This window comes from Gracilinanus agilis, chromosome 3, assembly GCF_016433145.1.
Source record: "Gracilinanus agilis isolate LMUSP501 chromosome 3, AgileGrace, whole genome shotgun sequence".
NCBI lineage: Eukaryota > Metazoa > Chordata > Mammalia > Didelphimorphia > Didelphidae > Gracilinanus > Gracilinanus agilis.
The window spans coordinates 70,323,966-70,351,300 of record NC_058132.1 but is presented as its reverse complement, the minus strand read 5'-3'; the positions used below and the strand labels follow the sequence as shown (position 1 = coordinate 70,351,300).

Below are 27,335 nucleotides of genomic sequence, written 5' to 3'. Positions count from 1 at the left end.
AAAATTGCAAACCTAAGGAATACTCCCATATGCTTAGAAATGTTGGAAGATAAGAAAAGACACTCAGAAGCTTTGGAAAAGATTAAGGAGGATAGTAGAAGGAGGCAGAATAAGATACAGATGATGAGAAAGTAGAGATAGCATTTGTGTTGGATCCCTATAAAATTTGAGTAAATCTGGGCATCGGTGCCCACTGCTTCTGAGACCTCTCAGACTGTGGAGCCACTCTATCTCTTCTCCCTATGCCCCTCTCTTGTGAGGATAATGCCTATACCCAGGCAGTGTTCTTCACTCTATGCCTCCCCCCACCCCCAGGCCTCTGAATAAAGCCAGTTAACTCTGCATCAAGTTTCCTATCTGCTCCTTAGAGTGATTCATGGGGGTATGTATGAGCTCCCCCTCTCCCCCAGAATTCCTCTCCACACATCTGCCAACTATCCCTCAAACCTAAAAGACATTTCTTCATCACATGCCTAAAAAGGAATTCATCTTTCCCTCAAATCCATCCCCACTCCCCAAACTTTTTCCATTACTGGATGTCAAGATGTCAGTTTTTGTTGGTATTCCCAGTGTCTTGCACATAATAGGGACTTCATGTTTATTGTGGGACCTGAGAACTCATCTTGAGAGATATCCCTACATCAACCTTCCTTCTTGGTCATTTAGACAACTAGGAGTCAGTGAAACATTCAGAGATATAGGTAATCAGAATTGGGATACTTGACAGCAATTTAGTTTTAGTTTTAATGTTTTCAATTAACAAAAAAAGTTCTTCTCACCTCTCCTTCTACCTCATTAAAAGAAAAACAAAATCCTTTTAATAAAGCAGTCAAGCAAAGCAAATGCTCTCATTGGTGATGCTCTCTGGATTAGGTTTGAAATTTTTTATTAGAATTCACCATCTAGTGGCAGCTTCTAAATGCAGCTATAGCTAAACTGCAGGATGCTGACTCGGTTATTTCCTGGGGAAATTGTTATTTTTCCATTTTTGGATCTCAGCATCTAAACTTGCACATATCAACTACTCAAAGTTAAAAATTTTTGGCTCCTAACGTTCTCTTCACATCCCTGTAGGATAGGAAGTATAACTTTTATATAACGACTAGCATTTAAATGGTACTTTAAGCTTTGCAAAGCACTTTACAAATCATCTCACTGTCTCCTCACAATTGGAAGGAGGATAGGTACTATTATTATCATCATCATTATTTTACAGATGAGGAAACTGAGGCAGGCAGGGAATAAGTAATTTGCCCAAGGCTACCTAGCTAGTGTCTTAGGTTTAATTTGAACTATCTCAGGGCTAGGGCTGAATCACGAGGTAGCCGGGGCTAGGATGGATTAAATAGACTTGTCCAAGGTCACATATTAGTGCATTTAAAAAACGAGAACTCGAGCCTAAGCTCCCTGAGTACAAAAGCATGCTTTCTCTCACTGATCATTGAGTAGGGGCTTAAAAAGTGGTAGGTGGACTTTTGAGAGCTTGGCAGAAAACATCGTGAGCCCCACTTGCCAGATGAGAACGGCGAGGATACGGCTGAAAGAGGAGACAAGACTGCGCAGACGCGTAGAGCGGAGGAAGGAGTGAGAGAACCAACTTCCTCCTTCCCTTCACCCAGGTGTTTGTCAGCTAAGTTCCAAGTCCGGGGCCTTCCAGAGAGCAGGTCAGCCTTGACAGTGAACTGACCAAAGCTGCCACAAGCAAAGATTGATATCTGGTCTAACCAAAACTTTAAACGTCATCAAACATCCGGTGTCTCAGCCTCCGTGTCAGAGTGGAACGGAAGTGACGTACAGAACAGTGCGCAACTTCCGTTGACGTGCTTCCTAACTGGCACCTTCGAGAGGAAGCCTTCGAGGACTGTGTTGTCACCGTGGACCTCCTTTCCGTATACTTTCTCCCGCCCTATTCTTCTCTACTGTCTTCAGCCCCAAGCCAATCCCTACGGGACAGGACCCTTCCTAATTCCAACTCCAAAGCCCATCCCTCCGAATCTAATCTTTAGTCGAAAAGACCCGCCCCATTTCGAAAGCAAACATGCTCATTGGCTCAGAGCGCCAGAAGGACGAGACAATCCATAACATCAACACTAACCCTGGGAATTCGTTGGCTCCGAATACAGGGGCAACAACGATTTGATTCCATAAATATCCCCACCTCCTTCAAAGGCTCAATGTTCATTGGCTCAGGAGTACAATTATTCTTCGTGCGTCACAAAGAGCCCTTTTACACACGCACACACACAGACACACACTTCCCTTCTCCCCCCGCCCCTCCTAAATCTCGCGTTCTGAGCTTCCAGACCGGGCGTGGCGGGAACGCCGATGACAAAGAGCCCCTCCCCTTTACCTTCAATCTGAGAACAATGCTTTTGTAGGTACGATCTGAGATCAGAAAAGATACAAGTTCGAATCTTTCCTCCCACTTTACTAACTACAGTAAAAATTTAAAAAAGCTTGACCACGTCAGTTAATTTCTCTGAACCTCAGTTTGCACTCCTAAAACAGGGATACTAATACCTGTACAACTTTTAAACACTAACAAAAATGGAAGAGAAAAAAATGCTATTGAGTAAAACTAACCAATATATCTGCTAAACTTGTTAGTATATGCAAAATCCATACTAATAGTACTAATAATTCCCCCAACTTTGCAAATTCAGATTGTATTTTCCTACCTGCTTTTGGGAACACAGTTCCATCTCTCCTACCTTTTACATGGTTCTCATTGTGAATACTGTTTTCCTGGTTCTACTCATTTTACTTTGTATTAGTTCATTTATATTTTCCTACTACCTCCTAGATTCTTATATATTTATCATTTCTTACAGCACAAGTTATATTCCATTGCATCTATGTACCACAATTTGTTTAACCATTCCCCAATGGAAGATCTCACCCAATTTCATTCTGATACCAGAATCTGCAGAGCCAGGATAGGTTAAGGGTTGGGGGCAGGGTACAGCTACCATAGGGTTCATTCCAGGGTGCAGCTGCTATCGATTCAATCAATAAATACTAAACGTCTACTATGTGCCAGGCACTGTGCTAAGGGCTGGGGATAAAAATAGATGTACAAGATATTTTCTGCTCTTTAGGAACTGACAGTCTATTGGGAAGACAACACATAAATATATTCAAACTATATACAGGATAAAAAGGAAAAAATAAAGGGGGAAAGCACTAGAATTAAGGGCAATTGGAAAGGTTTACTGCAGTAGGTGTGATTTTCAGCTGGAACTTGAAAGAATGCCCAAGCATGGGGACAGCCACTGAAAATTCCTGGATTCAGGATACGGTGGATTTTGTTGGTGGAATATCCAAGAGACTAGTGTTACTGGATTATAGAATGTGTAGGAAGCAAATATAAGATTTAAGAAGACTGAAAAGCTAGGAAAGGGCTAAGTTATGAAGGACTTTAAATGACAAACAGAAAATTTTGTATTTGATTCCGGAGGTAATAGGGAGCCACTGTAGTTTATTGAGTAAGGGTGTAGAGGATAACATGATCCAGTTTGTGCTTTAGGAAGATAACTCTGAGGTACTTGAGGCAGGGTTGCCAACCAGAAGGCCATCTTACTAGTCCAAGCATAAGGTGATGAATGCCTGCACCAGGATGGGAGCAGTGTCAGAGGACAGAAGGAGGCATATACAAGAGATGTATATAAGTGAATAACACAGGATACAAAGCCAGAATAGAACAATACCTGTTCTCAAGGAAATTCTATTCTAAAAGAGAGATAACATACAGCTAAAAAGTTACTAAGATATAAATATAAGGTAGCCAATGATGGGCGGATAGCATGGGAATTGGGAAAAGTACTAATAGCTAGGGGAATCAGGAAAGGTCTTGGGCAAAAGGTGGCACATGAGCTGAATCTTAAAGAAAACCAGGCATTCCAAAAGGAAAGATGAGTCAGGAGGGCATTCCAGGCATGGGGGGGGGGGGGTAACCTGTATAAAGGCATAGAGATGGGAGATGGGTGAACATATGTGAAAACCAGAGAAAGAAGAGAGAGGTTTGGTGGGACCACATAGTTTGTGGAGGGGAGTAAATATGAAATAAAGCTCCAGAGGTAGGATGAAGTCAAGTTGTGAGAGGCTTGAAGTCACAAAAAGATACTTATATATAATCCAAGAGATAATAAGAAGTCATTGGAATTAATTTAGTAGAGGAGGGATCTGGGAAGGACTAGGCTTTGGGAAAAACATTTTGTTAGCTTTGGCATATTGGAAAAGGGAAGGGCTTAAGACAGAAATGGAAGCAGTGATCATGAAGAGACAGCAGTTGATGAAGCTAGCTCTGCTGTCTCTTCATGATCGCTGCTTCCATTTCTAAATACTCACAATCTATCCCTTTTAAAGTATATTCTAGAACTGTAGTTCTCAAACTTTATGGTTTCGGGACCTCTTTCTACTTCTTTTATTCTTGGTAATCCTTAGTTTCTGTCTTAGTAACAACTCTAAGATGGACCGGTAAGGGCTGGGCAAATGGGATTAGATGACTTGCTTAGGGTCACACAATTAGGCAGTGTCAGAGGTTAAATTTGAACCCAGGTCCTCCCCATCACAAGCCTGTCATTCTATCCATCGTGCCATCTGGCTAACCACCTCTTTACACTTTTAAAAATTATTGAGGAAACCAAAGAACTTTTGGTTATGTGCATTATAGCTATTGGTATTTATCATTAGAAATTAAAGTTGATAAATTTTTAAAATTTGAGAGAAATCTCAAATCATTAAAAAATAACAATAATAAATTTATTTCACATTAACATAGATAACATTTTAATTAAAAATGACATTTTCCAAAACTAAACAAAATTAGTGAGAAAATGGCTTGCCTTACATATTTTTGCACGTCTTTTTAATGTGCATTTATTTAAGGATAAGCTAAAAGAAGACAGCTGGATTCTCCTCTCTGCTTCTGCCTCTCTCCCATCGGCAGTCTTTCATCTTCTAACTTTCCACTTTTAAAAACATTTTTTAAAAGCTCTTTTTTGTTGTTCTCATATTCATCAATGGATTTAACTCATCCTGAGGTTTAATGATCCTGATGCTATTTTTACAGGAATCTATCACTGGTTGGCATGTACCCCTTGACAAAATACTCTATATGTAGGCATAAAGAACTAGATCTCTACATTTATAGTATAGGGAACTGTTGTGAGGAAGATTAGTTAGTAATTAATTAAGAATTAAGGTTCATCTAGCAGGAAGGGCTGGAGCTGGAGAATTCCAAGATGGAATGAAGGAGCAGGAAGGAGTGGCTTGTGCCCTGAGAGAAACTCCATTAGGGGTTGGCACAAACTGTTGTTAGCCCTGGGAGATCTCAGAGTAAAGGACACCCTGCATCCTGATTTCCCTGGGATCCTGAGTGGTGGTGGCATCTAGCAAAGAGGACAAGAACAACAGAGCAGCACCAAGGAAAGAGGAGAAGTTTGGGATCTGGTGGACAGCATCTCAAGCACACCCTCTCTACTTGGCTTTTGACATCCAGAGAACAACGGTGAATTACTATGAGAAACCCCAAAGCCACCCTCAGCCCTTAGCTGTGCTGATCAAGCCTGGCAGGAACCAGGTTTGATGCAGGCTCCCAGTGATTCCATTACTGCTCCTTTGGGCTCTGCCTGCTAGATCACTAAGATTAGAGTAGAGAAGTCCTCCCCTTGCCCTGTGGTTTTGCCCTTTAGATTTTAAGTATAGAAATCCCTATCCCACCTTTTAGTTGAACATAATTAAAACTGCTAACCTTTTACCTTGCCTGCTTGTTTCTAGACTCTGGCCTAGGGAAAGCTGGGTGATAGTTAAGACCAACTGCCATTCCTGTGTTAATCCAGTGAACTCTGGTCTTCCCATCCTGGTCCAGTCTCTCCTACAACCCAGTGTGTGTACCCACAACTATTTAGATTTACTGTAACATCCCTGGTGCCCTCCATTACCGATTTTCACAGAACTCCCAGACTGGGAAATTACCTCTTTTTTTTTTAATTTCCTTTTTTTAAATGTTAAAAATATTTTTCTTTCCCTCCCCCTAGCTCCAATAAGCACTTCCACTGGGAAACACATTCCTATTTCCATATTATTCATTTTTGCAATAGAGCAATCTTTTAAAACCCAAACCCCCAATCATATATCCATATAAACAAATGATAAGTCATTTGTTTTTCTTCTGCATTTCTGCTCCCACAGTTCTTCCTCTTGATGTGGATAGCATTCTTTCTCATAAGTCCCAATGTAAAGTCTGTTACATTGGATTGTACCACAGTTTTCAGTCTCTGTGTACAATGTTCTCTTGGTTCTGTTCATTTCACTCTGCATCACTTCCTGGAGGTTCTTCCAGTTCACATAGAAATTAAGCATTTCATCATTCCTTATAGCACGATAATATTCCATCACCATCATATACCATAATTTGTTCAGCCATTCCCCAATTGAGGGACACCCCCTCATGGAAATTACCTCTTCAGACTATATAGTCTGTTCTCTTCTCTGCCACAAAGAGAGCCTTAGAGAGTTGTCTAGATTGGGGGTGGCAAACTCAAAGAGAAAACGGGGAGACAGAGGGGACTGTGGACTATATATTGACATAGAAAACCACATATTATCTAAGATGTATTGTTTGTATTTACTTTGTTAAGTGTTTCCCAATTACATTTTAATTTGGTTCAAATTGGGCTAGAGAGGGGGCCACATTCAGCAACCACAGGCATCTATCACTCAGAAGTTAAATGACTTGTCCAGGGTAACACACCTCTGAGTAAAAGGCAAGACTAAAATGCAGATCTTGCTGGATTCAAAGCTGGTACTATATATTTTAAGCCATTTTGCTTCTGTATAGATACTGTATTTTTAAAATAAGTTTTTATTGATATCCTTTTTCTTTATGCCACCACAATTTTCCCCAGTATCCCTGTATCCTCAGAGAGCCATCTCATGCAACAAATATTTTTAAAGACAAAAAGAGGAAAAATCAGCAAAACTTATGAATATATTGGGAAAAATTCTAAAAATGTTTTGTACATTTATCTTAAATTGGAGTTGGTTGATGAGCTCCTTATGCATGCATTCTTTCTCTTTAGACAAGTCTCCCCTTTCCATACTTTGGGAAATGTTTCTCAGTATCTTTGGAATTTTATTCTTAAATGTTTCCTTTCTTTTATGGTCTAATTTCCCTTAGAAAATTATAGGCAATGAGATCCTATTTATCCTTTCTTCAAACCCTTTGAAATCTATTCTTCCCAAATCTACAATTCATGCTAACCTTTTTTCTCTCTTGAAAATTCTAAGATGGATTGATCACTCCTGTTCCTCACCCAAGATTCTCATCTTTTCTATACCAGAATATGTTCTTTGTAGCTCCCAGTCAGGCCCAGCGTAGTAGCTTCCCTTGTCTCATCTTCTACTTTTTTGAAGTATGAATCATTATTAACACTAAAAAAAAGCTAATAATTTATCAGCTTCAGGAAGAAAGAGTTTCAGCAGATCTCTGGATAATGTAAAGTCCTTCATCACTACTATGGAGCAGCAGGCTTAGATTCAGGAAGACTCATTTTGAGTTCAAATCTGCCTTCAGACACTTATTAGCTGGATGATCCTAGATAAGTCACTTTAACCCTGTGTGTCTCAGTTTCCTCATCTGTGAAATGAGCTGGAGAAGGAAATGGCAAATTCCTCTTGTTTCTCTGCCAAGAAAACCACAAACGGGGTCAAAAAGAGTTGGACATAACTAAAAAAATGACTCCAAGAATGGGTCTCCACTCACAGAGCCACCTACTTTTTTGCTTACCTGCAGTTATGATTCTTAAGATAAAGGCTCTATTAGGAAGTTTCCTTTACATCAAGTCAAAATGTGTCTCTTTTCCCTTTGGTTCCTAGTTCTGTCCTCTGAGACCAAGCAGAGGAAGTCTGACTTCTTTCATTGGATGGAAAATGATAAATGTTGGAGGGATTCTTATAAACCATTGGTGGAGTTGAGAATTGATACAACCATTCTGGAGAACAATTTGGAATCATTTCCTTAGGTCTCTAAATCTGTGTATAACCTTTGATTCAGCAATACCCCTACTAGTAACTAAAGAGTTCAAAGAAAAGGGAAAAGGACCTATATATACAAAAATGTTGATAGCAGTTTTTTGTAGTGGCCAAGAATTGGAAACTGAGAGGATGTCCATTACTAATTATGCCATGAGAAATGATGAAAAGGATGAGTTTTTTAAATCTGGAAAGACTTCTCTGAAGTGATGTAAAGTGAAATGAGCAGAACTAGGAAAAACATTGTACACAATATTATATGATGATCAACTGTGAATGACTTAATTATAGGTATCCCTTCCATATCTCTGAGGTTAGAATTTTTGTGCCCTGGAAAACCCTCCTAAATTTTTTTAGTGCTCCCTTCATACCAGAGAAGAAATCTGATTTTTTTCTTTTTCTTCCATGATGTCTTATTGTAAATTTTGCAGCAAATATGCATTTCTGAGTTTCTAAACTTTTAAAATGTAATCTGCTAACCTTCATGTGTCATCTGTGGCTTCCATAAAACTCCCCCCAAATTTTCATTTAATGTCTTCTACTGACCTGAGATAAATTGAAACCTTGATAGAGAAAAGTTGTGATGTTGAAGGGATACCTGTATTTTCAGCAGTGCAAGGATCCAAGGCAACTCAAGGGACTCATGATGAAAAGTGCTATCTACCACCATGTAAGGAACTGATGGAGTCTCAAAGCATGCCATTTTTTACTTAATTTCCTTCATGAGTTTTTTATTGTATAAGCGATGTGTCTTCTTTCACAAAACAACAAATATGGAAATATGTATTGCATGATAGTACTGGAATACTCTGTATCAGATTACTTGCTGTCGCAGGAGGGAAGAGAAGGAGGGAGGGAGAGAATTTGGATCACAAATTGTCAGAAAACAAACATTTGTACATATAATTGGGGGGAAAATACAATAAAATTTTGCTGAGGAAAAATAATGGAAATATCAAAAAAAAATCTCATGTTCTTCATATGACTTAATCTTGAACATCCTCATCAATCCTCTACACAGCTGCCAAAGTGATTTTCCTAAGGTCTGACCAGGTCACTTTCCTACTCAATCAACTCCAGTGGATCCCTATTTTCCCCTGGATCAAAAATAAAACTTTTCTGTTTGGCTTTTAAATTCATTCACCATCTTGCCCCAATCTGTCTTTCCAATTTTTTTGTATGTATCTCCCCCTTCCAAACTCTATGGTCCAGTCTAGGGCTTCTCTTTGGTCCTCACACATGACATTCTAGCATCCATCCTGTTGCTGCCCATGCCTAGAATGCACAGTCTTTTCATTTCCACCTCCGTTATCATCTGGGACTCCTTAAAATAAATACTGAGTTCCTGTCCTCCCCCCAGAGATCCCCTGAGATCTCTATCCCTGTTCCCTAGAGTCTCCCTGACTAGCTTCATGTGCTTGTGTCTTTATAAGAACTCTGTTCCCTCCTCAGTGACAGATTCCTGAAATGGATAGCTAGGGTACTGTATCTGGAGTCAGGAAGCCCAAATTAAAATTCCGCCTTGGGCAATTACTGTGTGATGTTGGGTAAATTACCATTCTGTGTTTCAGTTTGCTCAACTGTAAAATGAGGAAGGTTGGCCTCCAAGGTCTCTTCCAGCTATAAATCTTTGATCTTCTGAGAGCTGTCTCCTTTGCAGAAGGGAGTCCTCTGAAGGCACTGTCTTCAGATCCCACTCCATCCCTCCACAAGCTTGGCCCTTTGTCGTTAGGACCTGTGTGATAGCTCAGTCTTTATAGCCATCTGAGATATCTTGACCTTTTTCTTATGATTTCTGTGAGATCTCTCTTTACTCCCTTAATACACTGTTTCTATTCCTCGAGTTCCTCTAAATATTGTGTCCTCACTGCCCTAAAAGTCCCTTCTAAGAGCGCTGGTCCTTCTTTATGGTGCTTCTCTAAATGACCTTTCTTCACACTCCTCAAAGCCAGAATCTCTCTGTAGACTGTTCTCACTGCCTCTCCTTTGGAGAGTTCAGCCTTCATCCAGTGTCTCTTCTGTAACTCCTTGTGCTTCCACTTAGTCTGGAGTTCTCTGTCTTCCTGTGAGGAACCCAAGGATGCTGTGGGGATGCTATAGCCCTAATCTTCCAGAAACTTCAGCCCTGTCTACCCATTCTCCTAAGTACTCTGGTCTCAGGTATATAGATTAAAATGTTTAAAAATCATCTTTTTGCCAGGACTCCCAAATTCTCAGGGCTAGAAGCTTACATTTTGCATTTTAAAATACTCAAAGCCCACTTTCCCACCAACCCCAAATATCCTGGGATGTGGGGCCACAGTGGTGGTGCCCTGTTCAGGCACCCAACCTCCCCTTGAAAAAGAGCTAGGTGGCTCAGTGGATTGTTCCCACTGCCTAGTCCTTATCACTCTTCTGTTAGAGGGGAGGGGGGGGAGAGAGAGAGAAAGAGAGAGAACATGAGGGAGAGATGGAAAGAGACAGAGAGATACACAAAGAAAGACAGAGACAGAGATAGAGGGAGAGGGAGAGGGAGAAGGAGAGAGACAGAGAAAGAGAATGGATTGGATGTTGGAGGAGGTGTTGACCCTTTGATGAGGAGGGGCCAGGTGTGGTAGAAAATTGAGTGGCAAAAAACTGGAAAGCAAGGGTGTGCCCTTCAATTGGGGAATGGCTGAACAAGTTGTGGTATATGTTAGTGATGGAATACTATTGTGCTCAAAGGAATAATAAACTGGAGGAATTCCATGTGAACTGGAGAGACCTCCAGGAACTGATGCAGAGTGAAAGGAGCAGAGCCAGAAGAACATTGAACACAGAGACTGATACACTGTGGTACAATTGAAAGTAATGGACTTCTGTACTAGTGGCAATGCAATGACCCAAGACAATTCTGAGGGATTTATGGAAAAGAACGCTACCCACATTCAGAGGAAGAACTACAAGAGTGGAAACACAAAAGAAAAACAACTGCTTGAACACTTGGGTTGATGAAGACATGATTGGGGATGTCCACCCAAAAAGACCACACCAATGTAACTATTAATAATATGTAAATAAGTCTTGCCTGACCACACATGTTAAAACCAATGGAAATTCGAGTTAGCTGGGGGGGGAGGGGGAGAGGGGGTGTCGCAGGGTTGAGGGGGTGAAGAGTAAAGTAAAAACGTTAATTATGTAAACATGGAAAATTTTTCTAAAAATAAAAAAAAAACTGAGAAAAAAAAAAGAAAACTGAGACTATTCATCTGTGGCAGCCACCTGCTGCTATCAACTCCTTGGAGTCCCAGGACTGGACTTGCCTCTTTGTTTGTTTGTTTATCTCAGCCAGAGTAGGCTGGGCTCAGAAGTGAATGGTCATTGCCAAGAGACTGCCAGTGTCAACAATGTGGCCGATGAATCTTCAGCAGGAAGGACGGCAAAGAGCGATATCAGCCTGAATGACAGGTTTCAGGTAGAAGAAATATGGAGGCCAAGAGTCCTAACCCAAAGGGAGAAGTGCCCTCTGGTGAAGGGGACTATTGGTCATCATTTTTCTTTTCTTTTTTTTCCCCTTTTTTTAATTGTTACAACTCAACTTTATGTTAAACACAAATTTAAGAAATGAGCCACAAAGAGAGAGCCAAGCCTGGAGATGGGAATTCCAGAGTTCAAATCTGGCCTTAGACACACACTAGCTGTGAGATCCTGGGTGAGTCACTTCACTTAATCCCAATTGCCTAGCCCTTACCACTCTCTTGTCTTTGAATTGATAATATTATCAATTCTAATACAGAAGGGAAGGACTTAAAAAAAAAAAAAGAGCCACAAAATACCAAAATTCTTTTCAAGTTTTAGATATACCCAGCATACCTTCTATTTGTATGACTACATGCCTACAACTTCTCCTACAGCTTAACTCTGTCCAGTCTTGTCTTTGGACTTCATCATTCCACTGAAACTGCCTCAGGAATCTCCTAAACCCAGGAACTCCCTCTTCTTGGTCCTGATACACGGACCTGTTGCATTTCCACACATTGAGGGTTTGCTTCTGGGAACCAATTTCCTCCTGTCCCAGTTTTGTTACGAGCCTCACCCAGGATCACACAGCTATATTTCCCCTGCAAATGGCGCATGGAGGGAGCTTCCCTGTTTGACCTGGCTTGAGGTGGGAAGATGTTAGAGAAAGGCAGAAGAGGGGACTCTGGCAGGTCAGAGGTCTAAGATGGGCTACATTCCATCTCTGGGGCAGGAGGGACATTTTTATAGTGGGTGTGATTGGGTTTTCCATCATTTCCATCAATTTCTCTGCAACAAAAAGGCTTGACTTTGATTTGTGTAGCTATTCAAGGAAAGCTGCCGAGTGAGCTTGGGGAAACTAATTCCCCTTTGGACTTGTTTCTCATCTCTAAAATGGCAATGGCCTGTCAACAAAATTCCCTCCAATTCGATCATTCTAGGGTTCCTCCTAGCTCTGTCATTCTATGATGTAAGGCTCTTCCTAGGTTGGATGTTCTGTGTTCTAAGGTTCCCTCTCAGGGCTGTCAGTCTACATTCCAAGGCCCCCTCTGGTTCTGATATGCTCTAGTTCTAAGTGGCAGTGATTTCCAAACTAAGTCTACTTTTCTGTTCCGTTCAGTACTAGTGTTCTTAAGTGGAAATGGTATGGTGGAATTATACACTCAGAGTCAGACAAAGAAACGGAGGGAGATAATAAGGGAGAGAGGAAGGGAGACAGGGAAACAAGAGTGAGGAGTGAGGGGATGAAGAGGGAGAAAGACAATATATGAGAGACAGAGAGAGGAGGAGAGGGAAAGCGGGAGAGAGAAAAAGGGAGAGAGACAGAGAGAGGGAAAAGGTGGGAGATGGAGACGGAGAGAGAAAAAATGTATCCAGGTTCAGAATTAATTATAATTCATTAATTATAATGTTCTGGCCAAACTGGACTCCAAACTGTCCCTAGACACAAGAGCCCAGTGGTCTCACCTCTACTTATCTATATTGCAGCCATCTTTCAAAGCCTTATTACCCAAGTTTCTACCGTTCAGAAATAAGACATCTTAGCAATTCGATGCTCAATTTTTTTTTTTATTCTCAATTTTCAAATGAGGAAAAAGAAGGCCCAGAGAGATGAAAAGACTTGCATTCATTTATCCAACAAGTATTTATTAGGTGTTTTCTAAATGCCAGGCACTGTGCTGAGGTTAATTAAAAAAAAAAAAATCAAAAACACAAAACCACCAGTATCTGCCCTCAACGAGCTTACAGTCTTATGGAGGAAACAATAAGATATATAAATAAAAAAATACTTAGTAAATAAAAATTATTGGTGGAGGTACTAATGTATTTGGCAGGATGAGGGCAGGCCTCTTTCATGAAGGAGGTGGTAGTTGAGATGAGCCTTGAAGGATGTATGGGATCCTACCAGGTGGAGGTGAGGGAGTCTATTCTAGCTATGGAGGACAGACTTACAAAGGCATGGAGATGGTAAATATAACTTTATATATAGGGAATAGTTAATAGGTCAGTCTGGCTAGAGCTGAGTATGTGTGAAGAATAGTAACCTGTAATGAACCTAGAAAGTTTCCCTGGAGTCTGATTCTTCAGTGCTCTATAAGATGGGAGAAATTTGTATTCTGGCTTAGGGAGAAACTGGGAGCCATTGTACTTTCTTGAGCAGGAGAATAAAAACGTGTGCTTTAAGGATATCATTTGGCAAATGAAAAGATGGAAATTCTAGAGGTAAAAAAAGCCAATTAGGAAGCTAACCCTGGGGAGAACTGATAAGGGATTGAACTAAGGTCTCTGAGTTGAGAGGAAGGGAAAGCTTGAAGGTATTTAAGAGATAGAATCGACCAAGAACTGACAAATATTTGGATATATGGGGTAAGAGAGAAATGTGTGAAAAAGTAAAAATATCAAGGGGACCACCATCCCAGCTCAGATCTGGTGCATCCCTGTGGCACGTGTCCCTCGATGTCCCAGTGGGCATCCTCCAGTGAGAGCCATTGGCCTATGATGTGGGGCTGGAAGAAGCAGTTTTGAAAAACCAGTCCGGGAGAGCTGAGGAGCTCTCTCTCTGTGGAATAATTCTCTGCTCCCTTTTATCTTACCAGGGGATCCCTGACAAGTATTGGCTCAGAGTGTTGGCTGCAGTGGAGGATCAGATTTTTATCTAAAGTTAGAAAGGCTGAAATCTATTCTCTTTACTAATAAGTGATTATAAATTTAGTAATAAGCCTTCAGATTAATTTGTTTTTATAATAGAAGGAAGATTCAAAGGCTATTTTTCAGTTGAAATGGGAAGGATAGTGGAAACCTCAACAATGATAGAAAATGAGGAAAAGGGCAGGATTTTAGGGTAAAAGTCAATAATACTATTTAGGACAGGTGGTTTACAATGTCTATAAGACCTCTTCTGGGATCTGGAGCTTTGAAGGCAAAGGCACAATATATAAATCTGGGAATCAACTACATTGAAATGCTAGCTGAACCCACAGGAACTGATGAAATCATGGAGAGTGGACAAAGGGGCCTAGGACTGACCCAAGGGGGCAAGATATTGATGAAGATATGGCAAAAAGAGACTGAGCCACAGTCACTTGGGCAGATGATGAATAGGGTCATAATGTTTAGAGTTCAAATGGATCTATGAATGAATAAAAAAAATTAAAAGCTTATTATGGCCTCTATCCCAACTTCCTCATTTTACAGGTGAGGAATTGAGGCTCAGAGTATTGAAAAGAACTTGCATAGAATCATAGAGTAAAGAACCAAGAGAAAGCAGTACAGTACTCTGAAAATCCAGGCAGGAGAGTGTCCTAGAAGAGGGCAGGCCAACAATGTCAGATGTAAAGGAAAAGTCAAGAAGTCCATCATCTAAGGAAATATTCATGTATGATTCCATAGGGAGTAAGTAGCAGAGTCTACATTTAAACCCATTTATAGACTCTAAACACAGTTTGCTTTCTAATACACAACCCCTACCCCTCTCTTCTGCCCAACCACCCAAGCCATCACTCAGTTGGTTTCCCTCATGGAATGCTCACAAGTGGCCCTTTCTTCCACAAGGACTTTTCTGATCCTTCACCTTCTCCCCAGTGGTCAGAACCTGACCCTTCCCAATGAAATTACTTTGTATTTACTTGTTTGTACACCTATTGTCTCCCTCCAGTCGAACGTAAGCTCCTTAAGGGTAAGGGCTCATTGAGCACTGAGACCTGCTCATAGCATAAATATTTAATTGAACACATAATATATGGTAAGCTTTGTCTCAATTGGATTGTAAAAATTTTAAGGGCTGAGATTGTGTATTGGGTATCATTTTGGCCCTAATGTCTCATACAGGACCTAAGTAAGATGGGTGCCCTAGGTCGTTATGCTAAAAATAATTCCTGTTTATATAGCACTTTAGTTTGCAGAGGGTCTTCACATGCATTATATCACACTTGAAGATCCTAACAGCCCTGTAGATTATTATTATTCCATTTTATAGGAGAGTAAACTGAGGCTAAGGAAAAGTGACTTGCAAGTTGGTGATGGTTTTTTTTAAGGCTATGGTAACAATGGAATTGAATAGAACTAGTTATTAAATTTCTGGGCACAGAAGAGTAGATGCTGGCTCAGGCCCATCTTACAAAGGATGAAACTGAGATCCCAAGTAGAGATGACCCACAATAGTTAGCAGAGAAACTAAGAATCCTCATTACAGATTATTTTAAAAGGCTAACTTTCCCCAACACACTCAGGGTTCCCCATGAGAAGAGGTTCCTTTCTTCATCCCTCTAGTAGCCCCTGACCATGTACATATGGTATTTAACTGCATTCCCATTCAGGCATCTCTCCTGAGAGGGCTGGTAGTGTCTAAACCAGGAACAGGAAGGGGAAGTTGGGTTTGGTTGGGCCCTTTTGCTTCACATCTTAGTAGCCTTAGAAAGAACAGAGATGGTCAAGGATAGTATGTGCCCCTTTCTAAGGCTGCCATCTTAGGCTTCCACACAGGCTGCCTAAGTACCAATACTGACATGGAAGGATTGATTATCAGGGCTAATTCTCAGCTCGGTTGTACCTGTCTTCAGGAAGCTGAGGCCCTCTACCTCCCCTTTATTAGGGGGAGAGCTTGGCAGGACTGTACATAGAGCAGCTCCAGTTCCCTGAAGCTGGATGGGTAGTGAGGCAGGCAGAGAGCTGAGGATCCAGCTAGACATGGCCCCATTGGGCACAAAAGGCACAAGCCAGGAGTCCAAGGAGATGGACAAAGGCAAAGAGCTTGGTAAGGCACACCCACTGGATGTTTATTATTATGTTGTCTTTAAAAATTAAAAAATGGAAGGGTTCCTAAAGTTCATCAAGCCCAGGAATGGAGAAGAGGAAAGGAGGAACGTGGGATGAAGAACAAAGGAGCCAGACTGGTCACAGTGTTGGGAACGTTTCCTCCCAGCACTGTGGCCTTCCTGAACCTCCCTGTGCTCAGCTGTCCCATGCTCTTCTGTGAGACTCAAACTTGTCCTGTCCTGACCCCACATTGAGGTAGGACACCTATATTGGAGTAGAGTTGAAAGTTATAAAATCAAGGGGTGTAGGGGGGAAATTAGGGGTGGGGGAAGAGAAGGAGAGGGCAGGAGGTGCAGAAGGAACAGTTTCGAAGCTCCAAGTAGTGGCATGCCCCCAAAACCCACATCCTGACTCCTCCAAGCCCCATCCAAGCCCCCAAGGCACCAAGAAGAAAGGAGCCATGAATTCCAACCTCAACCAGATATGGACGCTCAAACTCATTCAGAGGGTTAGAGTTGAAAGGGTACCTAGAAATCATCCAGTCCAATGGCCTCTAGCTTTGAGGATACTTCTCCCTCCCTCTTTCCACACCAGATTTAGGCAAGAGTGGGGAGGAGAGGATGGGTAGCTCCATTACAAAAGGTCAAGAGAAGGTAAGGGGCAGGGAAAGATCATGGGAACCAGACTAGAATAGAGACTGATGTCATCTGTCCCTTGGCAACAAGGCATCTTTGGTCAGGGAGTAGCAGTGCTGGGTAACTGGACTGGTCTCAGCTGAAGTCTCGGTTGGGCAGAAGGAGTGGGGCAACCAGGGTCCAAAGGTAGAGGAAGAGCCCTGCCCAGCTGGCACAGATCTTCACCCAGACTGCAGTCCAGGTGCTGACCATCTTCCTGGTGATATCATTTGGCCTGGAACAGAGACACCTCTGTAAGCAGAAATCTTAACCCAAAATCCCAGCCTGTAAGGAACTGAAACTCCCATCAGGCCCCACCCTGGTCTCTAAATCTCTGTGTGGATGGACCACTTGGTAGAATTAAAAAAAAAAAAAAAAAAAAAAAGCAATGCTATTAAAAAAAACAACCTTATAGTAACAAATTTAAGACAGAAGGGCAAGGGCTAGGCAATCAGGGTTAAGAGACTTGCCTAGGGTCACACAGTTAGGATGTGTCTGAAACCAGATTGGAACCCAGGTCTGGAGATCTATCCCTCTGGGCTGCCCCACCTGGTAGAATTCTAAGAGGGAAAGATGCTCAGCCTTGGAATCAAATCCTGCCTCAAGCATTTATTTACTAGTTGTGTGACTACTGGGCAAGTCGCTTAACCTTGGTCTGCCTCAGCTTTCTCTTTTGTAAAATGGTACCCTTCCTCATAGAACTATAGTAAAGAGCAAGTCAGATAACGCATGTAAAATCTTTTATAATCCTAAATGCACATATAAATGTGGGCTATTGCCATGATTACTACCACTATTCGGGGTTCAGTGCTAGCTGGGCTGGGGGGCACCTTTTCTTCTCTTCTCCTGGCTCTATAGTCCCAAAGGGGATATAGAAGAAAGCCAGACCACTGGCTTCTAGGACAGCACTCACCGGTACCAATTGGTGAGTGTCATCATGATGTAGAGCGAGGCTAGGAAGAGGCAGAAGTGGAAGAAGGAGTAGCTGTAGGAGACCCCATCCTGCTCATTGTCATAGGCTTGGCCCTCAACCTGCTGCTGCTGGCCCTCCAGCATCGATGGGCTCTCCTCCGTCTGCATCAGGCTGTTCACATGCTTGTTGTCAGAAGAGCGGATGCTACAGAGGAAGCAGAGGGGAATGGGTTGAGACATAGAACCTTGAAGTCAGAAGGTTGTAGTTCCATCTCTGAGACAAGGATAAATGTCCTCTTCAGTGTCTCCCCCTATTTGGGGAACACCAGCTGAGCAGGGAGGAAGATAAGAACAAAAATAACAAAGGACCCCAATATACTTACTATAGGGACAATGGGTGACCAGCAAACTGGGTCAGATAATTCACAAAAGCAAAGGTACAGAGAGAGCTAAGTGGTTCAGTGGATTGAAAGCCAGGCCCAGAGATGAGAAGTCCTGGGTTCAAATCTGACCTCAGACCCTTCTAGCTGTGTGACCCTGGGCAAGTCACTTAATCCCCATTGTCTAGCCCTTACAGCTCTTCTGCCTTGGAACCAACATATAGTATTGATCCTAAGATGGAAACAAAGGGTTAAAAAAAAAAAAGCAAAGGTGCAAGATTTTATATATATATATATATATATATATATATATATATTTAAAGGCATTCAACCACACTAATAATACCAAACAAATACAAATTTAAACTAACTTGAGGTGCTATACTTTGCACCCATCACTATTTTAAAAATAGTGGCAAATTTTTGAAGAAAAAGGTAGACTCATATACTCATATATTGTTGATAGAACTGAAAGTTGGAATCACTGCTCTACAAAACAATTTAATTCAATTAAAAAAATATCTGTTAAATGAATGTCAACTCCTTATAAGGCACTATTCTATCTCAGGAGTATGTGGGTAGAGTTTAATAAAGCCAACCATTTTGATATTGTAACACATCCTTGGGAATAAATATTTAGGATATAATTGAAAAGGGGAAAAAATGTTTGTGTGTTCCTTTAGAGTAGATTGGCTATTGCAAATTTCAAAGAGAAGTATTAAAAGACAAGTGAAATGCCTCACAGTTGGGAAGATGTTCTGGAACCAATTAGAATTGGCTCATAAGAATCCATTGTCTAAATTTTCAGTATGTGTATTTACTCTTCAGAAATCAGGACTTGATGATTTATGTTCTTTAGCTTATCAAGACTTAAGAAAGTGATAGAGAAAATGTTAATAATGCAGATTCAACTTAAACATGCCTTTTCCCAGAAAGCCAGTTGGCAAATATTAATCAGTACACAGCTGGGAACTGATGAACTAATATTATTATTGAACTTCAAGGATCATATTTCGTTGGTGTAGATAAAAGCTTTCCCTAAACCTTCACCTTCATCTTGCTGCTAAAAGCGGCATGACTGCACAAGTTTGGGCATGGTAAATATGGCGCCCTCCATCCAGAGGGGAAACTCCTCATCATGAATGCACAGGTGTCCAAGAGTTGCCATGGCTGAAAAAGCCGTCTATCTCCCCATGGATCAACGCCATGATGAGCCTCTGAACTTGTATAACATTAACACAGTACTATATATCATGGCAAGGTGGATAAAAAAAAGTAGACCACCCAGGTTCAAGCCCTACCTCTTCCCTGTACTGGCTGTGGGACCTGGGGCAAGTCACTTAAACTGAGTTACAGAGAAGATGCCGACATTGTTCCAAAAGAGGAAGCTTCTCCCTCAAAGCTCCCCATAGCCAATGAAATAACATCCTTATACTCTGTCTGGAATATATGGATTTATAGTATGAATATCATGATGTATGAGTGTTAGAACATCTCAAAAATCTTAGTACAAGCTAAACTTCTGACAGCTTAAGTAAATTAATAGCTTTTGTTTAAATTAAAATTAATTTTTTATTTAAATTATTTTTAATTTAATTTTAAATTAAAAGAATAAATTTATTAAAATTTAAACTGCCCTAAGATTTTTGGTACACCTTATGTCCATGATGGCAAACCTATGGCACATGTGGCAAAAAAAGGGCAGGTAGAGCCCTCCCTGTGGGCACATGAGCTGTCACCCACCATAGTTTGTTACTAGAAAGATAGAAGGACTGAGGGGAGCTGCTCCTTTCCCCTCCCCACCACACTGAGGACATTTTTTTCAATTCACCACTCTGTCCAGCAGCCCAATGGCAATGCTTCCTCCCCTGTCTGGGGCAAGGCAGTGAAAGGGGTGGGGGTACACAACATGGGGTTGGGGGGCAGGGCATGGCACCTGGTCTCAAAAAGGTTTGCTATCACTGCCTTATGTAATAATAAATAGCAAAAATAGGTAAAATTCATATTTTCATAGGAAAAGCCAAGAAGATAAATAATGCCCACTGTCTATAGGTAACAATCTACAATTTATATTTCCTTTAGCTACTGAAATCCCACCTTCTATATACAGGAAAGTCTTCCTCAACCCTTCTTAGTTCCACTACTTTTTCTCTTTTATTTCTTTTTTTTCCTGTATATAACTCATCATATAAATGATTTTTAAAAAAAATACTAAATGTTTAAGAGAAGAATTTGGTCCAGAGGAGAGGTTGGTAAGAGTTTAGGAATAGTCTTTGAGGACGGGGAAATGGAAGGAATGAGAAATGGATACTTTCCACTGAGGTCTGAACAAGGGAGGGGGCTCATAGACTAGATGGAGGAATCTGGATTAAACAAAGAAAAACACCCTGCCCCCCAAAAAAGGACTGATAGCAAAGCTTTTTTGGAGAGGGACTTAATTTTTTTTTACCGATCTTTTAAAAAAATTTATTTAATAGAATTTATTCCCAGGTATTACACTCCTTCCCTGTACTATAGAAGGTATCATTCAACAAAAAGATAAATGTATGTACATATATATGTGTATATATACATATACACACAGTATAAGTATACATATTGTGTCTACCATGTTTCTATTTTTCAGCTCTGAAGATAGACATTCACAAGTTATTCATCAAATATTACAACTATAGGTGTGCATAATGTTCTCTTGGTTCTACTCATTTCACTTCATTATCTCATTTAGTTTTTTCCAAGTTAAAATAAATATTATTAATCTGCTCATTGTTTCTTCCAGCACAGTAATATTCCATCATGACCATATACCACAATTTGTCCAGCGATTCCCCAAACTGATGGACATCCTCTTAATTTCAAGTTCTTTGCCTCCTCAAAGAGAGGTGCTATAAATATCATGGAACATATGAGTTCTTTTCCTTTTTCTCTGATGTCCTTGAGAAATAGACTCACCAATATATGGGTCTCTGGGCACAATTCCAGATCACTCTCTAAAATGATTGGATTGGTTTGCAATTCCACCAACAATGTAATAGTGCCCCCCTTTTCCCATCCCCCAACATTTGTCCTTTGGCCCTTTAATCCTTTTAGTCTATCTGATAGGTGTGAGATGATATTTCAGAACTGTTTAAATTTGCATTTCTCTAATCAGTAGTGATTTAGAGTGTTTTTTTCCATATGCCCATATATGACTTTGATTTCTTCACCCAAAAACTATCTGTTCATATCTTTTGCCCATTTATTAATCGGGGGATGGCAGATGGCAAAACTTAACGCTTGGGAAAACTAACAGTGTGTCCAGGGATGATCAAGTGAGCCTGGAGGTTCCTCCAAGGAACAAAGACCCTGTCAGTACAGACCTAGTGTCTGGGGAGGATAGATGCTGACAGAGAGGCCAGAGACCATACCTGATGAAGATGGTACAGAGGAAGAAGATGATGAGGCCAACAATGCTGGGTGCATCCCACCACTGTGTAGTGTAGATCTCAGGAGATTCCAAGCTAGTTGTGTTGGTGACTGGGAGGTTAGGGTTGCATCTCTCGTCTGAGGACAGAAGGACTGGTTACTTGGGGACAGGCAGTGGTGTGGGCATAGACAGAGTTTGGGAACTCAGTGGCAATGTTTGTACCAAGCATTTACTGACTGGGTCCTACCTCAGCCACGGCCTCCTGTCAACTGGGGGAGGAGAAGGAGGGGAGAAGGAGAAAAAAGTTCCCTTACTTACCAGGGATGTTGCTCAGAGCTAACCAGGTGATAAACATGGTGTAGGCCGTGATGACAGAGGCCTGGAGCAGACCTGAGTTTGGCTGGAGTTCCTGTTAATTAACAACCACACCAGTGAGGCTCCCTCATACTCATCATGAAGACTTTTCCCAAATTTTCCCAAAAGGACAAAATGATCTCAACTTGTCTCAGAGCTAGCTCTGCCAGCCTGGGTCCTAATGATCCTTCCAGCTCTGACAGTCTCCATAAGTTCCCTTTCAGTTCTACATTTGGAGTTCTAAGGTCCATCCCAACTCTGACATTCTGTGTTCAAGGGGACTTCCCAGATTTGATATTCTGTGTCCTAAAATCCTTCCCAGCTCTAACATTGTGGTTTCTAAGATCCCTCCCAGCTCTGACATTCTCTGTTCTAAGATCCTTCCCAGCTCTGACATTCTCTGTTCTAAGATCTCTCCCAGCTCTAACATTCTCTGTTCTAAGGTCTCTCCCAGCTCTAACATTCTCTGTTCTAAGGTCTCTCCCAGCTCTGACATTCTCTGTTCTAAGGTCTCTCCCAGCTCTGCCATTCTCTGTTCTAAGGTCTCTCCCAGCTCTGACATTCTATTCCATGTTCTTAAGATCATTTCATCTCTCTTCTCTTCTGGTCCCTGCCAGCTCTTGTATTCTTTGTTCTAAGGTCCCTCCTAGCCTTGGATCCCAGGGGAAGGTCAGGCAGGGCTCACCTGGATCTTGGGTAGAACAGCCACAATGGAGACACAGATACAGAAGATCAGGTTAAGGCTGATGAAGACTTTGCCTTCAACACAACCTTCTGAGTGGGTATAGTAGTTGTACATGAGGGCTATGGCAGCAATGGCGATTCCATAGAAGAGGAAGGTGAAGAAGAAGAGGCCTGGAGGTGGGCAAGGCAAAAGGAAACTTGGACTAGGAGTCAAGAGCCCAGTGGTCCAGCCCTGGCTCTTCCTTTAAGTGAAACACGGACTTCAGATCTGAAAGGGACTTTTACACAATCACCTAAACCCACCCTTTCATTCCATAGAGAAGGAAACTGAGGACTAAAGGTGATGGGCAGGGATTTGCCCGGGGTCAGTAGTGGCTGAGCTATCGACTCCAAATCCAATGACCTTTTCCTACAGCACGAAGGAAGGGCCTTCCCTTCTCCAGACCTCAATTTCTTCATCCATAAAATAAGGGAAAGGTAGGAGCAGCTGGGTGGCTCAGTGGATTGAGTCAGGCCTAGAGGTCTTGGTTTCAAATGTGGCCTCAGATACTTCCTAGCTGTGAGACCCTGGACAAGTCACTTAACCCCAATTACCTAGCCCTTACCACTCTTCCACCTTGGTACCAATACAGAATCTTGATTTTAAAATGGGAGGTAAGGTTTTAAAAATAAAATAAAACATATGGGATTGGGGAGTGTGTGTGTGTGTGTGTGTGTGTGTGTGTGTGTGAAAGCTACTGGACACATCCTAATTCTGCTCCATAGGATTCCAAAAGGAGTTTCTTCTGTAGGAATATTTCAATACTAGTGACATTTTCCATTTTGAAATATTAGTCATAGAATTAGGAATGCATGAAAAATGCTTATAGCTCTTGGCATGAAAACAGACTTAATTTCCCCTCTTCTATTTTAAAATGAGATGGTTCTATTTTATTTGGGGGAGAGATAACCCTAAAACCCACACCTCACTGCCCTCTACTAGCATTGCCATAATTTTTGATTCATTGTTTTGAAATAGAATACTACTACTTAATATATATGTTAAGTAGTGTATATATATATATATATATATGTGTATATATATACATATATATACCTTACTTTCCCTCTAAAATCAATACTAAGTAGTGAGGGCTAGACAACCGGGGTTATGAGACTTGTCCTGGGTCACACAGCTAGGAAATATCTGAGGCCAGAATTTGCACCTCGAAACTCCCATCTCTAGGCTTGTCTCTCTATCCACTTGAGCCACCCAGCTCTGTTCCTATTTATTTAACACTTTGAAGGTTTTCAAAGTACTTTACAAATGTTGCCTCACTTGATTCTTGTAACAATCCTGTGAGGCACACACTATTGTTATCTCCATTTTACAGATGAAGAAACTGAGGTGGAGAGAGATTAAGGGATTTTCCCACAAAACTAGGAAGTATCTTGAGGAAGGATTCAAACTCGGGTCTCGCTGACTTCAAGGCCAGGGCTCTATCTAGCATGCTACCTCAAACCCAGCGGTTATTTTAAGAACCTCCATCCCCAGGGTTTCTTCTAGCTCTAACATCCTGTGATTCTGTATAGTGGTTTGGAGAGGAAAAGAATTAGGAGAAAGACACAAAAGACATATTCCTGGCTTTCCAACAGAACTTTTCAGTCAAGAGACCTCATTGTTTTCTAGGTAGGGGACATTGTGTATGTGCATGGGGGGCCATGAGGGGAGGGGAAGAGGACACACACGTCTGTATGCATGCACGGAGGAGGTGCGTAGTGGGGTGGGAGAGAGGGGAGTGATGCCCACCGACCTGCATACCAGCACCGTGAGTCACGCTCTTCGGCCTTCCACAGCCAGCGCTGGTTCCAAGAGTGTGCAAAGTCAATCAGCAGAATGAGCTGGATGAGGATGAAGAGAAACGAGCCGACCACACCAAAGTAGAACCAGACTGGGAGGTTGGGGAAGGGGGAAGGAAGAGTGAGGGTCTCTTGCTTCTGGCTCTGCCTCTCCCCAAAAACCTGTGCCAGAAACCCCGACCCCAGCCCCATTCCCCAGGGGGACAGTAAGTTCTCATTCATTTCTCAAGAAGGTGGGAAAGTCTGAGTTTGGGGGAGCAGACCCTACTTCACACGCATCTCAGACAGGCACAGCGTGCTAAGGCTAGTGAGTGTCCTTCATTCAGGCTGAGTTGGCCGGTTCCTTATTTCAGAGTTAGTGCCATGGTCAGGAGACACTTTGGGGTCTCTTCAGTGTCACCACTGGCCAGCAGATGAGAATTCTGGGATAAACTAAGTAGATACGGGTATTTGGGGCTCAGCACTCTGGGACAGATCGGACCCAGTGAGCAAGGATCGGAATAACTGCCCCCAAGAATGTTCCTCCTTGGACCCACCATCAAGGAGGTGGTAAGAGAGTGGAGAAGAGAAATGAATTTGGCCTGAAGGTAAGTGACAGGCAGCAGAACTGGACCTGCCGCCCCTTGCCACCTACCATTGGTGAAGGAGCCATCGGGGATATAGAAGGCACCCACGGTGATGCCCAGAAGAAGCAGGAACTTAAAAAACCAAAACCTGGAGAAAAGGAGAGAAGATGTTAATTTAGTGGGTCTCGTCCATGGTAAGAACACTAGTATCCAAACTCTCATCATGTCTTTGTGGATAAAAATGGAAAGATGGGGGTTAGACGAGCCTATTAAGTGGATCCAGAGCTGGTTGAATGACTAGACCAAAGGAATGACATGTGATGGGCAAATGTCAACCCAGTGGAGAACCCCCAAAGATGTGTCCTTGGCTCTGTGCTCCTTGACATTTTTATAAATTTGGTTGAAGGCAAAAATGGCATATTTATCGAATCTGAAGAGAAGAAAGCATGAGGGATGGCTAACACGGGAGAGGAATAAAGATCCCAAATTATGAACAGACTAAACTGCAATGATTCCCAAAGTGGGTGCCATCGCCCCCTGGTGGGTGCTGCAGCGATCCAGGGGGGCGGTGATGGCCACAGGTGTATTTATGTTTCCTATTAATTGCTATTAAAATTTTTAAAAATTAATTTCCAGGGGTGCTAAGTAATATTTTTTTCTGGAAAGGGAGCGGTAGGCCAAAAAAGTTTGGGAACCAATGGACTAAAGCAATGGACTGAATGTACCAAGATGAGAATGAATAGGAATAAAGAGAAACAAATTACTATACTTGGATTAAAAAAAATCAATTGTGGAAGGATAGGCTGGGATGGGGGGAGCAGTGGCAGGAAGACAAGTGAAAAAGAACTGGGGGAAGTTAATTATGGGGCTTATTTATGTCTCAGGCACCTCTCCTGAAAACAGGACTTTTAAAAAATAGCCTTGTTCAGTTGTAGGACGGGCTGGCTGGCCAACCACATTGTTTAATGTATCCTGACCACTTCCCTGGGGAAGGCACTCTTTTTCTTGAATGAGATTTATTAATTGAATATGATATTTGTAAAGCACTTTGTATACCGCCTGGCACCTAGTAGGCACTTAATACTTCTTCCCCTCCCCTCTCTTCCCTTCTTCTACCAGCATCATAGCTATGTAAACCCTTCCATTGGTCATAACCCTGAGTTTGGGGATCACTCCATCTTGTGCTACTTTTCCACTGCAGAGAATTCTGATCTTGGAGGTGGAGAGAGGAGCCTGCTTTTCACATCCATTTGAATCAGTTTTTTGATTCCAAACCTTAAAATGTTTAATACCATGGAGTGAGGAGGTAAGGAAAGAAGGAAAAGAGAAAGCAACAGAGGGAAGGAAGGGAGCAAGAAAAGAAGAAAGGAATGGAGGGAGGGAAGGAAGGAGAGAGGAATGGATTGAGAAAAAGAGGAAGGGAGGGTAGGAAGAAGACCTGAGGGTCTGAGTGGTCTTGGACGGTGTATCAACTCTGAAATATGATGGCCAAAAAATCTAATGCAATCTTAGGCTACATCATCTGAGTATCTGGGTTATGGGAGACCACGGTCCAGGTGTCCTCTACCCAGATTAGGACACACCTGGAGGAGTGTGCTCAGTTCTAGGCACGTGTTGGGGGAACATTGACAAGTTAGGATATATCCAGAAGAGGGCAGGTAAGATGGGAAAATAAACAGGAAACCATGCCCTATGAGGACTGGCTGATGTTCAACCTGGAGCTGAGATGGTGGTGAGAGGCCTTTGTAGCCAAAGGGCTTTCAAGTGGAAGAAGGAAGGTAAGAAGATGACTGTTTAGTTTCAGAGGGTGTGTAGAGGTGGTAGAGCCAGATTCTGGATGTTCTGCAACTGAGGATGTTCTGCAAGTGAGGAAAAACTTCCTAACAACGAGAATTCTCTCACAGTTCATGGTGTGCCTCAGGAAATGGTAATAAATTCCCTGTCACATACTTGCCATTATCCTGTGTTGCAATGATGTGTACCTCTCTGTTTTTTCTTTTCCCTATTAAACTCTGAGCTCCCCAACACAAAGCCCTGTGCATACTGGGCTTCAGATTATTATCGTTGAGTCATTTTAGTCAACCCCATTCGCAGTTTTCTTGGCAAGATATACTGGAGTGGTTTGTCATTTGTTTCTCCAGCTCATTTTCCAGATGAGGAAACTAAGGCAAATAAGGGTAAGTGTCTTGCCCAGGGTTATACAACTAGTAAGTGTCTGAAGCCAGATTTGAACTCATGAAGAAGAGTCTTCCTG

General features: G+C 41.9%; 1 protein-coding gene across 1 annotated transcript in view; it reads right to left on the bottom strand.

Annotated features, from left to right (window-relative positions):
* Positions 1–15,859: 15,859 nt before the first annotated feature.
* Positions 15,860–27,335, bottom strand: part of SERINC2 (serine incorporator 2) — a 33,795-nt gene continuing 22,319 nt past the window's right edge. The window contains exons 4-10 of the mRNA XM_044667969.1: positions 25,150–25,229; positions 24,470–24,607; positions 22,678–22,847; positions 21,957–22,047; positions 21,640–21,775; positions 17,854–18,057; positions 15,860–17,175 (exon numbers count right to left, since the gene is read on the bottom strand). Of these exons, the coding sequence (XP_044523904.1) occupies positions 17,037–17,175; positions 17,854–18,057; positions 21,640–21,775; positions 21,957–22,047; positions 22,678–22,847; positions 24,470–24,607; positions 25,150–25,229 (958 nt within the window). The 3' untranslated portion in view covers positions 15,860–17,036. The remainder of the gene's footprint in view (positions 17,176–17,853; positions 18,058–21,639; positions 21,776–21,956; positions 22,048–22,677; positions 22,848–24,469; positions 24,608–25,149; positions 25,230–27,335) is intronic.